The sequence below is a fragment of the Dipodomys merriami genome, unplaced genomic scaffold, assembly GCF_024711535.1.
Source record: "Dipodomys merriami isolate MVZ:Mamm:240054 unplaced genomic scaffold, mDipMer1.0.p SCAF_1, whole genome shotgun sequence".
NCBI lineage: Eukaryota > Metazoa > Chordata > Mammalia > Rodentia > Heteromyidae > Dipodomys > Dipodomys merriami.
The window spans coordinates 20,394,378-20,413,450 of NW_027202270.1; the positions used below are offsets into that span (position 1 = coordinate 20,394,378).

General features: G+C 36.3%; 1 protein-coding gene across 1 annotated transcript in view; it reads left to right on the forward strand.

The window, feature by feature from the left end:
• Bard1 (BRCA1 associated RING domain 1) overlaps positions 1-19,073 on the forward strand; it is a 73,998-nt gene that overhangs the window by 46,816 nt on the left and 8,109 nt on the right. The window contains exons 8-9 of the mRNA XM_070017767.1: positions 4,147-4,279; positions 4,869-4,961. Coding sequence (XP_069873868.1) covers positions 4,147-4,279; positions 4,869-4,961 — 226 coding nt within the window. The remainder of the gene's footprint in view (positions 1-4,146; positions 4,280-4,868; positions 4,962-19,073) is intronic.

Sequence of the window (19,073 nt, forward strand, 5' to 3'; positions counted from 1 at the left end):
AATATATTTTATGTGGACAGCCATCTTTATACACTGTGGTTATACACAGGGGGAAAGGCAGTCCAAATCTAAGGAACCACTGCTCGTAAGGAAAGGAGTCATAAAGCTCTTTAAGAAGTTGAAGAGCTATAGGATTTAATGTAAAAGGGGCATGAAGTGTGCTATTGTATAGAATTGAGGGTAGGCAACCAAGTTAGAAACAGCTTATCAAAGACCTTGGCTTCCTAATAGGGCAATTTCCCTAGTTTGGACTTAATAGGGGCAACTTTGGTATGTTTTAAATAGGACACTGCAGAATAGTTGGGAGTTGGGAACGTCTAAGGCTGACTAGGAGAATGTCCAGTACAGTTGAGGCATGAAGTAGTTGGGGTAGTGGTTTGGGGATAGAGAGGAAGGCATAGAGGGAGTGGTGAAGATACAGATGGAGATGGAAGACTCACTGTATCCTAGCAACTGCTCAGACTGGGGAATGGCATGAGCTGAAGCTAGGAAGGACAGAGCAGTAGTGATTGATGCCCTTGTTTAAGTTTTGGAGGTAGCCTGAGGTAGTTATCATTTGACAAAATCATAGGTGCTATCACAGGCCACTTACCTTTACACCTTAAGACTCCTTTATCTTCTACTTTAGACTTCAGCCTTATAAATTGTTCCAAATTATAGTTTTGGAAATGAACTAGAAAAGGACCTAGAAGTCAGCAGTTTAATTTCTTCCTTTAAAAATGAGAAAACTGAAACCTGGAGAGGTTGTGATTTGCCCAGGGTTATTAACCAGAGATTAAAAAAATAATAATTTTAATGGACCAGTTAGGACTCAAATTTCTTAAGTCTTAGGGTCAGTTCTCATTCAGTTCGGTATACCATATTTATTAACTGTAAATTGGTACTTATTTTATTCATTTGTACTTGAACTCTCCTGGCAGAACATCACATATCTAAATTGTCATTTGCCAATGCTTCTTTTATGTAAAAGCTGGAGGATTATTTTAAGTATGTCAGAATAAAATATATCTTTATGATATTCTTGGAGTCCAAGGATGATAATGCCCTTCACAAAAGAAAGGTTTTATTATGAGATAAAAGAATGCTGTATTTTGGGCATGTCATGTGATATGCATAGCCTGCCAGTATACCTATTCTGTCAGTGGTTGGTAGCAGCTTAGGAAAAGCTAAGGAAAGGTAGCAAGTATTTGTAAGTTGGAAGGTAGCTTATTTTCCATCTTATGATGTAAGCGCTGGAATATGCCACCCCTGACCAGTATCAGACTCCTCTTCACTCACCTTCAGCCATGTGAACTACCTTGTTGTGTCAGTAGTCTCCCTACTAATGCTCCCTTTGCAGTCCTTAGCAATGCGTTCTCTACTAGAAACAGATGTGGGAGACAGATGTTCCCACAGCCTGCTTCATCACACCCTTCAGATCTGACTATACCACTGTCTTTTACATAGTAGCCTCTTAGTGCTGCTCTACCCCTTTCCCTGCTCTGATCATATTGCTGGTCATCTTACATCCAATGTTTTATTTTTCATTACCTTCTAAAATTTAGGTGTTGGGACTAATTCTTATTCACTTAGTGGCCCTGGCATGGAGAATAGTATGGTGAGTAAGTGTGTGTGACTGTGCTAGTGAGTCCAGAGTACCTGGTGGTGTTCATGCTTGCCCCTGAAAAAAGAACCTGTGATTATGGCTCAGTTCAGGACGCTTTCAGTTAATGCATTCCAGGCTGTTCTCAGTAGCTGCTTTAGGGATGTTTGTTTAGAAAGAAGAGAAGGAATGACAGGTAGGTGGGGTTTGAATTTCTCTTCTCATTCACAATTCTTTTTTTATTTGTTTCTCTATTTTTAAATTTTATTTTATTGTAAAGGTGATATACACTGGGTTTACAGTTAAACCAAGTAAAGGATAATAGCTATTGGAGGCATGGCTTGGAATTTTTGAATCTTAAAGGATTAAAAATATGTTTTCTTGAAATGTTTTTGGGGGACTTCCCTGTCCATGATCTCTTTTGAGCAGTGCATTTATCCTCTTTATTCTTTGCGGTTTTTGTTTAACCCTCATTCATAATAAATTTATTAAGAATAATTAAAATTAGCCAGGTGCCATCAGCTCATGTTTGTAATCCTAGCTACTTGGGAGGCTGAGTTCTGAAGGATTAAGGTTCAATGCCAGGCTGTGTAAGTAAGCCAGGCTGGAGATAATGCTTAAGTGGTAGAGTACCAACTAAGCAGGAGGCCTCAGAGTTCAGGTCCCAGTGCCAGTAAAAAAATTAAAATTTCAGAGTACCATATTGAATTACTATTTATATAAGAGGTTACTTAATGACTTAATATCTAAAGGTTTTGAACCTCTTGAGCTTTTCTTCTAAGAGCTCTTCTCAATCAAATTGACTCCCAGTTCCCACACCATCCTACCCAACATTAGACATGTGACTTGGACCTGTTTGCTTTAGGTATTATTATAGCATTCCTTAACTGAGATTTTTGTACAAGTTCCATTTTTGTGTAAATTAAAAATATACATGATTAAAAAATGTTTGGCCCACTTTGGTGCTTTCCTGTTGCTACAAATAGTTTCACATGCTATATTTAGACATATCTTTTCACTCTTTTATTTTGGGCTAAGACCTAAGAGTGAAATTATATAAAATCAGAAATAGCATGTTCTATTCTGAGATATTTTTGTGGTATGTATTTATATAACTGACAAGAATTTAGACATTTTTTCTTCAGTATTAGTTTTGAACTCAGGACCTCACAGTTGTTAGGCAGGTGCCCTACCAGTTGAGCTACTTCCCTAGTCCAGCAGTTGTTTCCTAATATTATAATATAACTGAACTATTCATGAAATTCCCCCTGAGCTATTTTTATGTTATGATGTATTTACACTGTATATGCTAGACATGGTTATATCATCTTATAATTTATAGACATACATAAATAGAAATTGATTATAATTACATGTATGTGGGAATGTGTATCATGGATAGTACAGCTTGCTCTCCAGTCTTAAAGTAGTCAAGAATTCAGATGGCTGAACTTTAAAGTGTTAAATCTTATAGACTGAATATTTTGAGTAAGTGAATTATTGAAATCAGGATTTAGCCAACAATTTAGATGTAATTTATGTAGGTTGTCAGACTACATAACTTATCACTTCTTAAATGTGCAGAGAATATTTTATGTAGCTTTCTCCCATGTAGATGTTGAACTACAATGGTATATATGCCTTTATTTCCTTAGTTCTCTTCAAAGGTTTCAAAGCCTAGATTCCATTGTACATATGCATTCTAATATCACAACCAAGTCTTGTGTTTGAACAGTTGTGTTCTGCATCTTATCCTTTAAAAGAATAGTGCTGGTTTGCCTTCTTTACCAGACCATTACCTCTCTTCCATCAGGTAGCTTTTGGCTACTTTCCATTACAATTCCATTTACTAAATTTCTGTTTACTGCTTTTGTAGCCTTTTCACTACTGTTTCTTTGAATCCTCACGTGCACTCTTTAATTCAAATCCTGTTCAATGGCACTTTCTCTTATTTTTTGTCTCTTTGAAGTTCTATGTCTAGAGGTTAAAGTGAAAATAGTCTTTGGTAGTCAGCAGTGTTTTTCTTCTAATGAGTACCATTCATGAATCTGATATAACTTTTGAATTGTCTTTGAGTCTTTATCTTCACTTTTTCTTTAATGATAAAAAATTGTTTCTTTCTTTGGTAGAAAGTGTCAGTATTCTTTGACTTTCAGACAACCCAAGTTTAAACTAAATAGACCAAGTTTGCGTTTATCTCTATTGGAATAAGTTAGAGGAAGGATATGAAATTGGTCTTATGTAGCTGTTTTAGATAACTTGGGGGAAACGGTTTACTGGCAAAGAGCAAAATTGTAAAACCTTACAGAGTTTCAGTTTAGCATCCAGCAAGATTCCCAGGGAATGGAGAGTTATCCCAATATATGTTTTCTTGGGAAGAAATTAAATTAAAAAACATTTAAATATATTAGCATAAAGGTTCTTGGTGCAGAGTCAATGCAGATTTTAATTGTTATTAACTAGAGTAAAGTGAGTAATGAAATTCAGTCTTTTATTTAAGATCTGTTGAATGTCTCTGGTCTTGAGTGTTTTTCCCCCTGTGGCCTCCCCTTTTGTTCTTCTAGATGAGCAGCTGGTCACGCAGGGATGGACCTCTTGTGCTTATTGGCAGTGGGCTTTCTTCAGAACAACAGAGCTTGCTCAGTGAGCTTGCAGAAATTCTCAAGGCTAAAAAATGTGCCGAATTTGACAGTACAGGTGAGCATTCCGATTTTATTGGTAGGAAAACGTTGCTTTAAAAAAGGAGGAAAGATTTACTAACTTAAAAAAAAATTAAATAGGCAATCCCTTTGGAGAACTACCTTTGATAATTTATATATGTTTCATAAATATTGGGAGAAGGCTGTATACTTTGTATCTCTTAATAAATCTAAACTGGCTTTACACTAATAAACTACTTACAGGCTTAATATAGTTTAGCAATGTAAAGTTAAAACTTTACATTTACGTATAAACTTTTATTTTAGGACTAAACAATATGTCAATAAAACAATTTACAAGTTTTCTAATGACAAATTATAGTGCAATGTATTGGCATAATTTTTCAGTTACAATTTAAAAATAACAGAAAAATTATATTTACTAATGTGACTTTAAATATATCACTTATACTCTGATTTTTCACATTGATGGCCCAGTTAGAAAATGACACTGTGTAAGGAAGTGGTACATAAACTGTAAAAAAAAGTGTTGCTTTTGAAGAAGATTCACATAAAAATAATAAAATAGTTTAGCTGGTTTTAAATAGCAGGTTGAAGAATTATTTTACTGCTTTTTTGTTTCTTAGTAACGCATGTCATTGTTCCTGGTGATCAGGCTCAAAGTACTCTGAAATGCATGCTTGGGATTCTCAATGGATGCTGGATTCTCAAGTTTGACTGTAAGTTTTGGAGTTGAGAGAACTACAAAATTAGTTAGTGCTGCAATTACTTAGGGAACTTATGCTAATTTTTTAACCTCCTGTTCATCACTGTACTTAGAAATAATCCTTATTACTGCTAAATGGCAACCTTAATTTAATATGCTCGTATTTTAAATATACTCCATGACAAGTCTGGGAAATGAAAGTAGTTTATTGCTTTTCCTTTAAGATTTCTAAAATATCATCTGCATAACACCCTTTGCTCTCTCAGCTAATTCAGTATTTTTAGACAGCTGTTGGGAAATTTATACTATCTTACTACCTGATCTGGGGTTACTATAGCAACTGTTAACTCAGGCTCCATTCAGAGCATGTCGCTTTCTCTTTCTGTGGGCAGTCAAACACCACCACCTTCAGAACTGCCTTCTACCATTTCTATTGGCATTTGTGTGCTTTTCTTAACCCTAGTTTCTCTCAGACTTACTGTTACTTTCAATAGATGAAATATCTACTTTTGATATAGTTAACAGAAGGTAAGGGATTGGCTTTTTTTTTTTTTTTTTTTTTTTTGCCAGTCATGGGGCCTGAACTCTGGGCCTGGGTGCTGCCCCTCAGCTCTTCAGCTCAAGGCTAGCGCTCTACCACTTGAGCCGCAGCTCCACTTCTGGCTTTTTCTGCTTATGTGGTGCTGAGGAATCGAACCCAGGGCCTCATGCATGCGGGGCAAACACTCTACCACTGAGCCACCTTCCCAGCCCCTGGCTTTTTTTTTTTAACTGATTTGGAAACAGTTGGAGTTTTATGACAGTACAGTTGAGGATCTTGATTGTAGTGTTGTAGTGGTAGGTCTGATGCTCAAGGCTACACATGAGCTACTGTTTCATAGATCTGCATATACTCATACATATTAATTCATCTGTTGCTCTGGATTCTGACCATGCCAGTTTGTTGTTGTAGTGTTAGTGTTATATCAATTGTTAACACTAGATAATTGGAGCTGATGCATGGGACTCCTATTTACTTTTCTTTGCAATCTGCTAGGACCATAATTATTTCAAACTAAAAAGTTAAAGTAGTAGTGGGTACATTTAATGAAGTTATTTTTAAGAAGCAATGACGGGTTAAATTTTGCTTTAAAAAGTTGAGTTACATGGTTTTGTGCTTTGAAGGTTTTACAGTAGAATGCTTAATTTATCAAGATCATAATTATTAATTTAGTCTGTAGCTTGATCATGATATAGTTTGAATAACAGCTTTCTTTCAGCAGTCTGTATTCATGTTCTTTTTGGGCACAACTTCTGCATCTTTCTTGTGATATTAGTCTTCACTGATATGGATGGATCCAGCTAAGTGGCTGTCACTAGTAATGACATTCTGTCTGTTCTTACCAGCCTGTTACTAGTCAAGACCAGTTTAAGAAACACAATGAGTGATTGAACTGACTGACAATTTACATGCGTAGACAAAAGATTCTCTTTGTCTATATTTTTGCACTTTCTTTTCCTTTTCAAATATGTGATGAATCTTACTGAGCCTTAATATTTGAAAAACTCACTTAAAATAGCTTTATGGTTATAGTTTTTTTTTTTGGTACCAATCTTGTGCCATCAACCTTCCCAGTGGTTAGAAAAAGAAATAAAATTTTTATAATAATGTCTTAGTAATAGATAAATCATGTGGAAATTGAATGTTGCTTAACTGAGTCTGGTTCTAGATAATATGTGAAACTGGCATCTGATTCCATATACAGGTTTAATGTTTCATCACCATACAGTCTTCAGGTCACTTTAATGGCTTGGCCATGTCATTTTCATAGATTCACTGATGGACTTGGACTGACTTAATAGTTTGCTATTTGGTAATTCTCACAGTAGTGAGTAATATTCTTTAATATCAGTGATTCTCTTAGGATGTAGGATGAATGGAATCCCTTACTGAAATCATATCTTTGTATTTTCTAATGTAGACTCCAAACAGAAATAGGTTTAAGGTTTGAACAATTTCTTTAAGTCACTTGGTTTATAAAAAGAAGGCAAGAACTCTCAAGTACCTTCTTTCCTAATATAGATTTCTCACAGTTTGTTCTTAATGTCAAGGATCTCAGTTTGATTTCAAAGTGTTTCAGAGCAATTCAAGACTCTGAAAACCATTTATATTAAAGAAAGATGAAGTGGACCACAGCTTTCAAAATTAATTATAAAGATTTATATGGGGTGCTGATTGCTCAAGCCTGTAACCCAGCTACTCAGGATTCTGAAATCTGGCGGGTCATAGTTTGAGGCTAGGACAGGTTAAAACGTTTGCTAGACTGTTTCTCCAGTATAACTAGCACAGAGCAAGACTGGAGGAATGGCTTGTGTGGTATAGTACCAGCCTCATAAGTATGAGGCCCTGAGATCAAACTGCGGTTTTGAGGTTAGACATTAGTTTGCTGGTGTCCAAACTTTTGCTGGATTAACTATTAAGACACTTTAACTTTTTATATGGTGTGGCATAAACCACATAGGTTAAAGAGGAATTTTAATTGAAATTTTAATTGTAGATTATTGACTTACAGACAACACAAATTAACAAAAATAGTATGGGAAGTTTTTATCCAATGGATCTAAATTTGACTTGTAAGCACACGTGTAATTCTATCACTCCATAAACTGAGGCCAGCCTGCACTACGTAGTGAAACTTGTCTTCCTCTCCCAAAGTGTTTCTGTTTAAGAATTTTTTTGGGGGGGGGGGGTCCGGTTGTGGGGCCTGAACTCTGGGCCTGGGCGCTGTCCCTCAGCTCTTCAGCTCAAGGCTAGCGCTCTACCACTTGAGCCACAGCACCACTTCTGGCTTTTTTCTTTTTGCTTATGTGGTGCTGAGGAATCGAACCCAGAGCCTCAGGCATGCAAGGCAAGCGCTCTACCAGTGAGCCTCCTTCCCAGCCCCCTGTTTAAGAATGTTTTTATTGCCAGGGGCCAGAGGCTCATGCTTGTAATCCTAGTTAGTCAGGAGACTGAGATCTGAGGATCACAGTTCAAAGCCAGCCCAGACAGGAAAGTCCATGAGACTCCAACTAACCACCAGAAAACTGGAAGTAGTGCTGTGGCTCAAGTGATAGAGTGCTCATCTTGAGCTGAAGAGTCCAAGGACAGTGCTCAGGTCCAGAGTTCAAGCCCCACAAACCACAAAAAATAAGTAAATTGATAAAATAATGCTACAATTAATAGATTTTAGGAAATTTGTGAGGATCCGATGATAGACTTCCATAGTAGTGACTGGGTTCAATTCTGGGTAAAAATTAAAAGAGGAAACCAAATTTGTAGCTAAGACTGGTTTTGTTCTACTTTTGTTGTTAATTCCTTAGAGGCAACCAGTAACGACTCCTTATGTGTACAAGGGTAAACTTTGTTAAAATAAAAGAATGGAAGCATGCATTGTTATATATTTCTTGAAATGTGAACACTGTGAAACTTCATCCTCATGATGCTAATTGGCCTTAAAGATGTTTTTATCCAGCCAGGCACCAGTGGCTCATGCTTGTAATCCTACCTACTCAGGAGGCTGAGGTCTGAGGATTGTGGTTCAAAGCCAGCCCTGGGCAAGAAAGTCTGTGACACTCTTATCTCCAATAAACCACTAATAAAACCACAAGTGGCTCTGTGGCTCAAGTGGTAGATTGCTCACCTTCAGCTGAAGAGCTGAGGGACAGCGCCCAGGCCCAGAGTTGAAGCCCCAGAATCGACCAAAAAAAAAAAAAAAAGTTTTTAACTTACTGATTCTTTTAGTATGCTACTTTCAGAATTTCTTTTAACTTAACCTTTTTGTAACAAATGTAAGTCTGCATCTTCTTCTCACTTCTTTGTGAAAGGAAAGCAGATGGCTGTCATCTTTTCTTTAATCTCTTCCTCTTCCCCTCTCTCTTATGTAAGTTTAAATAACATTACAGCTGTAGAATTTTTAGAAGTTTCAGCACCTAAAGCAATTACTGAGGAACCTGCCAGACATATTACACTGGACTTGTGTCTGAACTGAGAATAGGCCATATAGGGCAGGTTTTGTTTTTTGTTGAGGAACAATAGACACCAAAATATAACTACTGCATCAGTGGTTTATATCTCATAATCACTCAAACATATTCATTGTTCTTGGTCAATGTTTGCTGTTTTTAAGTGGATATTAAAAATGCTCTGGTAGAAGTATATAAGCACTAAGCTAAAAAGACCTGCAGAATGGGAGAAGATCAGTTTTTAAGTGGATATTAAAAATGCTCTGGTAGAAGTATATAAGCACTAAGCTAAAAAGACCTGCAGAATGGGAGAAGATCATTGGTAGCTATAAATTTGACAAAGTTCTAATTACTAGAATATACCAGGAGCTCAAAAATTTTAAACCCTAGGAATCAATAGCCAAGTTACTACTACTGAGAAGTAGTACTTATGGCCAATAAATACATGAACAATTGTTCAACATCGTTGGCCATAATGGAAATGCAAATAAAAACAGTATTGAGATTCCATCTCACTTCAGTCAGAATGCCCATCATCAAGAATACTAACAAGTGCTGGAGAAGATCCCTAATTGCCACCGTTGGTGGCAATGTAAGTTAGTGCAGTCCCTATGGAGATTCTTTAGGATGAAAGCAAGACTACCATATGATCTGGCAATGCCATTCTTGAGTATTTGTTCAGAAAATTGCAAGTTAGGATACAATAAAAGTATCTAACACTCATGTAATTTGCAGTACTATTCACAATAGCTAAGTTATAGAAATAGCCCAGATCCCTACAACTGAAGAATAGATCAAGAAAATGTGATATACACATACACACATTCACACTCACTCACACACACACACACACACACACACACAACTTTTATTCATCTGTTAGGAGGAATAATATTGTCATTTGATGGAAAATGTATCTGCAAAAAATTACATTAAGTAAAGTAAGTCAGACTCAGAAAGACAAAGGGCATATGTATATCTTATGTGTAAGCCAAACCTAAAATACAAACACATGAAAACACATTGTACTAAGCCATATGCATATATACATGATCAAACGGACTAAACTATAGTATACTCAGAGGTGTTGAACAATTAACAGTTTAACAAAATGAGTACTAGGAAGCTGAAATATTTGTCAGAGAAGTAGTGGGCTCCCGGAAGGATGCAGATGGATGGAGAGAGCAATAGGGACTAATAACAGTCAGGACATTCAGTATTCATAGGTGAAAATGTTTGGAATTAGAAATGGGAGGACGGAGAATAATAGAAGGGGGTGACACTGATATATTGTACACAAAAATGGACATATTAAATTCAGACCCCTTTATACAACTATTTGAAGATAATGAAGTATGATCTGGAATTTTAAGTACAAATTAATTTTTTTCTGTTCAGTAGACTAATTATCAAAAATAGACATACTGAAAGGTTTCAATAAAGAAAGATTGATTGGGCAACATTATGCTTACAGACCTCCATCAAAGACGTTTTTAAGAATAAAAAAAGTCAGGCTGGGAAGGTGGCTCAGTGGTAGAGTGCTTGCCTTGCATGTATGAGGCCTTGGGTTCTATTTCTCAGCACCATATAAGCAGAAAAAAGCCAGAACTTGCGCTGTGGCTCAAGTGGTAGAGTGCTAGCCTTGAGCTGAAGAGCTGAGGGACAGCGCCCAGGCAGAGTTCAGCCCCCACTACTGTCAAAAAGAAAAAAAAAAAAAGAATGAAAAAAAGTCATCTGACTTAATAGTGTTATGTTTCAAAATTTACCCTTAAGTAATACAGATGGGATTTTTTTTTTCTTTTTGGCAAAACTGGTTGAATTCAGGGCTTGTGCTTGCTATATAGGCTCTCTACATCCAAGCTCTGCCTGTAATCTTTTATTGCCCTAGTATTTTTGTTTTGTTTGTTTTTTCAGTCTTATAATATTGACATTAAGGGTTTCTCATCACAGTGGTGATCTGTGTGAATGTGGTAATAGGGACAGAGAATACCAAAGAATAGAGCTAATTGGGTGAATTTTCATCTTCATAGTGTTTTTTGGATAACCTCGCACGGGTATAATACAGGACATTCCTGAGACACCAGACAACTCTGACAAGCCTGGTATTGATGCACACTACTGGAGCCCCCGTCTCCTGCATGCCGTATTTTTGGCTCTATTTCAGTGCCTCAGGGGCACTCTGAAGTATTCTCAGCTCAGCGCCTTGTAATGGTACAATGTCTCTTCTCACTACCCTTCTCTTTGGGAACTATCTATAGCCAGGCCACAGGGAAGACCTGAGCATACAGAGTGGGGCAAACCCAGTTTGCACAAGACTGAATTAGAACCCCTAAGGGCTCCCACACACTCCCACTTCACACATACTCCCCTCTCACACACTCCACCTAGAAACTCCTAAGCATGGCCATTCTTTACTCCTAGGCTCAGGGAGCCTTTTCTTTTTTTCTTTCTGCTTTAAAATTTTTTAACGGATTTATTTTAATAACAATAGGGTTAAGTAGGGAGGAATTGAAAATGAGAGGAACATTTCCTGTTATCCATGCTGGTATTTTTGAGTTAAGGGCTTGCTTCCTGCCTTTGTGGGCTTGGACCATGATCCGCATATACTAGGCTTCATCACCACACCCAGCTTTCCGTGACTGTTGACTGAGCAGGCCTGGAATCACTATGTTTGTCCTAATTCCCCATTAACTAGAATAACAGGCACACACCACGATACCCAGTTGTCAGTTGTCAAGGCAGTTTTGTGAGTTTTGTTTTTTTTCTCCTTATGTTAGACTTGAACTGTGATACTCTTAGGCCCCAGCCTTCTCAGAAGTTTGGAGTATAAATATGAGTCAGTGGTGCCCAGTATATACTGTTAGGTCAAATAGTAAAAAGTAGGGGAAATAACCTAAATATGAGGAAAATTCTAAAATGCTTAAAAATGTTCTCTTACCAAACCCCATACTTTTATATGAGATTAAAGTACAAAAGTGTTTCAGTTTAAAAATAAAGTATTACATTTGCTTTTAACAACATGTAAATGTTAAGTGAACACAGGGACAAACAAAAGAAAACGAGTAAGTTGGTGGGTTACTGAAGTGACTGGTTTGATTTTTTTCATGGTTTTATAAACAGCTTATTTATGCTTGTTAGACTAAACTCATGTTCAGTAGACACATTCAGAATGTCTAATTCCAGGAAAATACATTTTCTCTTTAATCTTTTCCAAAGATTATATAGCTAGGGACTTTGATCTTAAAAAGACAAATTAGAGCCTACATAGGTATAGGTGTATATATATATGTGTATATATATATATACATATATATACACACACATATATATATATATATATATATAATATATAGATATCTCCTACCTGATACACAAGATGTTTGATACTTGTAATGCAAACATAGAAAATACATTATAGTCATTGTCCTAATCACAATAGAAATTTTACATAAATATTTGAATAGTTGGAAAAGGAATATTGAGCTTAAGTTTTATAATATGGGAATTTTTTAACATTAGATTACGTTTGGTCTTTACATCTGTAAATAGACTTTTGATACAAAATGTAAAAATCAATACCCAAGTTGTACTTAAGAAAATGTTATAGTAGTATATATTTGTGATAGAATTTCATTGCTTCTGTATATGGTCTACGTATAATAATCTAGCATTTATTTTAGTAGGAAATATATTTTATATTAACTTTCAGAAGTAACCAAAAACAAATGTGTTAAATATTATTTTTATGATTTTATAAACTATCACAGTAATTTCTGTTATATCCTACAGTGGATATTTCCAATATTAGGAATGGAATATTTAGTTTTTAACTTTACATTTCAGCCTTCATTTCATAGGAAAATTGTTATTTTTCCATTGTTTTTGTTGTCAGATTCTTGTGTTCTTTAGTGCTACCATAGTCTACTTGTCTAAAAAGTAATATTTAACATTTTGAAACAGACTCTTACAACCTCAGTGTTGATTTTTAACAGAATTAGAAGAGAAAATTATTGATACTTTCTTTGCTGAAATATTCTTATCATTTTCTTGGTACTGGAGATTGGACTTGGGCCTGTTGGAGCCAACACTAGCATTTGTACTACTTCTCCAGACCTTTTGCTTTTGTTTGTCTCAGCTAGAGTCTTGACACTACCTTTGCCCAGATGGCCTCACATGGAGAGCCTCCTCTTCCCTTTCCTGGTTTTCTGGGATTACAGGCATGCCTCTACCATATCTGGAGAGTGTGTGTGTGTGCGCGCGCGCGCGTGTGTGTGTGTGTGTGTGTGTGTGTGTGTGTGTGTGTGTGTGTGTGTGTGTGTGTGTGTGTGTGTGTGTGTGTGTGTGTGTGTGTGTGTGTGTGTGTATTTAACGCTGTTAACTGAGAGTGCTGTTTGAGTTACAGATGCCCAGAAATAATTTCTTTGACATGCTGCCCTAGCTTTTGAAGGGAATAAAGGAATTCTGTGGTCCTCTATACAAGGTTAATCTCCACCTTTGGTCACTTAAAAGATCTTCATTTTGCAGCTTTGTCTTTATTGCATTCACTGACCATTTTGTATGGCTGTGAATTTAGGAGTACCCTTTCCCTTCTTGTTTGTGTAGTTCTTTTTTTTTCTTTTCTAAAACTAGACAAAGTGACTAAGCTTAATAAAAAAAAAAAATCCATGAATATCAGTCAGTTGGCTTGTGCATCTAAAATGAAAATACATATCCACTGATGTATATAAAGGCAAGAGTGTGTTCCAGTGATTTAGAATAAAGGTGTACCTTTTTTTGAATTTTATTTTATTGTAAAGATACTATACAGAGGGGTTACAATTACATGCATAAGGTAATGAGTACATTTCTTGTCCAGCATTGTTACTCCCTCCTTTGTTGTTCTCCCACTATCCTTCCCCTCCCTCATCTACTTCTACTAGTTTCTTTTAAAAAAAAAAATGTTCTAGCTCTGAAATTCACAAGCTGCATTAGTATGCAAAGATTCCTTGTTTTGCTCACATGGCCAGAGCTACCTTAATGAGTTTGAGTTAATGACTTTGAGTTAAATAATGCCCTGGGAATTAGACTGCTCATATATATATATATATATATATATATATATATATATATATATATATATATATATATATATATATATATATATATATATATATACACACATACACACATACACACATACACACACACACAAGTAGGGGGAGGGAAGGGATAATGGTAGAACAACAAAGGAGGGGGTAACAATGCTGGACAAGAAGTGTACTCATTACCTTACTCATGTAACTGTAACCCCTTTATACAGTATCTTTACAATAAAATAAATAAATAAAAAGTCTGAGGACATAAGGAAAGAAATAATAACCTCTGCTTTCACTGTATTTGATGTCAGTATAATTTGTGGAGGGGAAGGGAAAAAAAACAAATCGTTTAAATAGGGATACAGGTGGACCCATTGCAACAATGAGATGTACAAGTCGTTATGTCGAAAACGAACTTTACAACTTTGGTGTGGGGGGGTTGGGGGGAGGGGAAAGGATGGGAAGGGATGGAAAGGGGAAACAAAGGAGGAGGCTGCAATGCTTGATAAGAAATGTACTCATTATCTTGCCATGTAATTGTAACCCCTCTGTACAGTATTTTCACAATAAAAAAATTAAAATAAAAAGAAATAGTAGACATGATCAGGAATATATCTAGGCTAAGAATCTTCTCCTTTTTACTAGATAAGTTGTTCCATACATTAATTCTGCAAAGTGTTAAGCTTTCAGTTGAAATTTTGTAAGAGAACGTGAAAAGTAATAAAGTTGAAATGTCTGGGTACAGTGGTTCATGCCAATAATTCTGGGGACTCAGGAGGTGGGGAACAAAAGGATCCAGGTTCAAGGCCAGTCCAGACAAAAGTTCTTGATAATTCATCTCAGCCAGTAAAAGCTGGCTGTAGTTGTACATGCCTGTCATGTACATAAATACACACCTCTTTCATAAATGCAAGGCCCTATTTAAATTTTAAAAAAAGCAAAAAGGAATGGGGATGTGACTCTAGTAGTAGAGAACTTGCCTGGCAAGCACAAGACTCTTGAGTTGCAACTTCAGTATTGCCAAAAAAGGAAAATAAGAAAAAAAGATAAATCATATATTCTATAAGGTCAGAAGTTAAACACATTTTAAGGCCCATATGACACATAATTTAAAATTACTCTTTCGTATAAGGAAATCTGTGTTTAAACAAGTACATAACTTACAGTCTGAAAATTATCTGAGAATGAAAACTTGATCTTGCATTGCCTCTTTTTTTCTTTAAAAGAAGAAATAAGTATCTTATCTTTCTGCCATACTATTTTGGGGCAAACATTAGAATCAGTATGAACTTTATTAAGCGTTTATTACAAATATAAAATAGATTGGTTAAATTTTAAGTATTTTTAGGTTGGTGGAAAATGGCTTTTTAGGTTGTTTTAAAATCTTGATGTATAAGTAGAGATTAAAGATAATGGTATATTTTATATTTTAGATGAGTTAGTAAATGGGAATGTTGTAAAAGTTCTCATATATTGTCTGAAATGGAAAATGGAATTCTTGCTGCTATTTGCTTTACTTCTATTTAGTAAAATCTTTAAAAAATGTCCATTGCTTAGGCATAAATGGTATTGGGGAGATTCTTCCATTTCATTAATGATATTAATTATCTTTTAAATTGTTAAAAGTTTGTTTTGAAGCATGTTTCTTTTGTTGTTATATATGTTTAATCAGTACAGTTGGTTTATGTCAATGGAGGTTCACTAGGAAGTTGATAGGAGTTTGTAAGTATGGTAAATGTCTACCAGCACTGTGCCTTCATTAGTTTTTCCTTACTTTCTTTGTTTCTCTTTTCTTTTTCTTTTTCTTTTTTGGTTAGTAGTGGGGCTTGAACTCGGCTTGGGCACTGTCCCTGAGCTCTTTAGCTCAAGGCTAGCATCTACCACTTGAGCCACAGCACCACTTCCAGTTTTCTGGCTGTTAACTGGAGATGAGTCTCACGGACTTTGTTGCCCAGGCTGGCTTTGAACTGTGATCCTCAGATCTCAGCCTCCTCGGTAGCTGGGTGTGAGCCACCAGTGCCTGGCTTTCCCTTCTTTCTTTTTAAGAATAAAGACTTATAACACTGCTCCAGGAATAGAAAGATATCTGAGTTTTCATTTCAGTTATACCATTGGGAATGCCCTTTAAACCTCTTAGGATTTATCTATTTGTTCCCCCTAGGCATTTATAGTATAGCCCTTTGTATAGATGGTGCTTATAGCTTTGAAAAATCTTCAGAGTTTATTATGCTATGACAGCAAGTCTTCCAACATTTTGTCACCATTGAAAAATGTCATATGTAGACTTGATGCTCCTCTGTTTTTAGGATAAAGCTATTTTTCCCCTTCCATTCTTCTTTACTTGATATTAGGTAGCATAGGAAGTTGAAAGATTTTTACTTGGAATGAGGATCTATTGAAGAATGTGTTTGTTCAGCTCAATGGTTGTAATTAGAGCACTGGATTTTTCTACCTTTTTAGAAATGTACTAAATTATTGTAGAGCTGAACATGACCTAAATTGAGGCTTAATCTATGAAATTATAGGCATCCTGCCTTGGAATCACCATGCTATCCTCTTGGTTGTTCCCCTGCGTGCCATATTGGCCACACTAGTTATCTGTTCAGGCTTCATTGTGTTGATGAATGACAGAACATAGTTCTGTTGTAATGTGTTACTTGAGAAATGAATGTATAAAACGATTAAGTTGTTAGCACGGGAATAGTCCCCTTACTTCTGTAACTTGACAACATTGGCCCTTGTACTTATTGTTCAGGGGTAGGTCTTGGTTCAGGGGTAGGTCTTGGTTTTATATTCACGGCATCTTCTTTCTCATAGCACTGTTTTACAATAGGCGTTGGATTTATATTCAGGGATTTTCTTTCTCTAAAGATATTAATACAAGTGCTCAGCAAATATTATTAGAAAAGAGTTTAGGTAGGAGCCCCATACTGTGGGTAACAAAGTATGTAAATAACAATTTAATGTAACAGTGATATTGTTAGATTACCAACGCATTTTGGGTTGATCTATTTTTTGTGGTATTGGTGTTTGAACTCAGGGCCTCACATTTGTTCTACCATTTGAGTCACATTTCTTTTTTTTTTTTTTTATGGGTCCGGTCATGGGGCCTGAACTCTGGGCCTGGGCACTGTCCCTTAGCTCTTCAGCTCAAGGCTAGCACTCTACCACTTGAGCCACAGCGTCACTTCCAGCTTTTTTCTTTTTCTTTTTTCTTTTTCTTTTTTTTTTTTTTTTGCTTATGTGGTGCTGAGGAATCAAACCCAGGGCCTCATGCATGCAAGGCAAGCATTCTACCACTGAGCCACCTTCCCAGCCCCTTGAGTCACATTTCTAACCTTGTTTTTTGCTGGTTATTTTTGAGAAAGGACTTACTTCCTGCCTGGACTGAGCTAGAGTCCACCTATTTTGGGCTTCCAATCATTGCCGGGATTATAGGTGTGATCCCAGTGTGCACCAATGTATCCAGCTTACTCTCATCAAGGTGGAGTCTAAAGGATTTTTGTGTCCTTGACGGTCTAGAACTGCAGTTCTCCCTCAGCCTCTGGATTGACAAAGGGGTCTCATAAAACTTCTCTGTCTGGGATGGTCTCCAGCTAACAATCCTTCCAATCTCAGCCTCCCAAGTAGTTAGGATTACAGGCATGAGCTATCAGTGCCCAGCTTGAGTTGGTCTTTAGTATAGAAACTGTAGAAGATAGAATGCCAACACATTGGCAGTATTTCTAGGGTGTTGTTTTGACCTGTTCAAATTTTTTTATTTTCCATATCAATGTTAATAGTTTAATACTGAATTTATTAGATAATTTTTTTCAGCAGCTTAAAATTTGGCTATTTTAAAAATAATTTACTACAGTACGTTCAAATATAGTGATTTATAAGTTAGAGAAATAATAGGATTCAAAATTTAGCTTAGCATCCTTGAGTGATGTTGATTCTGATAATTAAAAACAATGAAGGAAAGAAATTTGAGCACCAAAGCACGGACAAAACCAACAAATTTAAAATTGCAAAATGAGGAATTATGACTATCCTGAACATGCCTTTTGAATCTGAATATACATTGGTAGTCTCAAGTTAAACAGGCATTGTCTTTACAGAACTCTGCTGTGGGGGAAATAGAGTATTCAGTTGTTAAATATTTTCTGAGAATTTAATTAATTTTTTTTTGGTTGGTCGTGGGACTTTAATTCTGGGCCTGGGCTCTGTCCCTGAGCTCTTCAGCTTAAGGCAAGTGCTCTACCACGTGAGCCACAGCACCACTTCCAGTTTTCTGGTTGTTAATTGGAGAAAAGAATCTCATGGACTTTCCTGCGTGGTCTGGCTTTGAACCAAGATCCTCAGAGCTCAGCCTCCTGAGTAGCTAGGATTACAGGTGTGAGCCACTGGTGCCCAGCAAAATTTTTTTATTAAACAACATTCTGAAACACGTAAAGCAGCTTTAAAGCATTTCACATATTCATAAATATGTCTAGAACCCAAGTTTTGTTTTTATGTGTATGCTGGTACTGGGGTTTGAACTTGGGATCTTGTGTGTTTGCTTGGATTTTTCACTCATGGCTGGCTCTCTACCACTTAAGTCATGCCTTTCAGGTCTGGCTTTTTGCTGGCTAATTAGAGATAAGAGTATAATGGGTTTTGTCTTCTCAGGCTGACTTTGAACCACTGTTCTCAGATCTTAGCTTCTTGAGTAAGATTGTAAGCATGAACTCAAGTGCCCTGCCCATATTCTATCTTTGTTTAAAATGAGTAGACTGTAGAAAACTAAATAGACTTGGGTTCAGATTTCAGCTCAATCATTAGATAGCTGAATGGTTTGAAACTAGTTAAAACTTATTTCTACACCAGTTGTCTCTTGAAGTGCAAATTATGTGCTGTAAGTTCTCATGGCTTGTGGGATATGTATTTGTGAATTTGTGAATTTGCCTACTTGCTAAACTGGTAGTCCCCAAATCAGGACTTAGGCTTTTGTAGACAGGCAGAGAACTCAGAATTTGAGTTGCTTGGTAAGCCTGTTCCCAGTTGAAATGAACAAGATGATACTTTACCTCTTTTTTTTTTTGCCT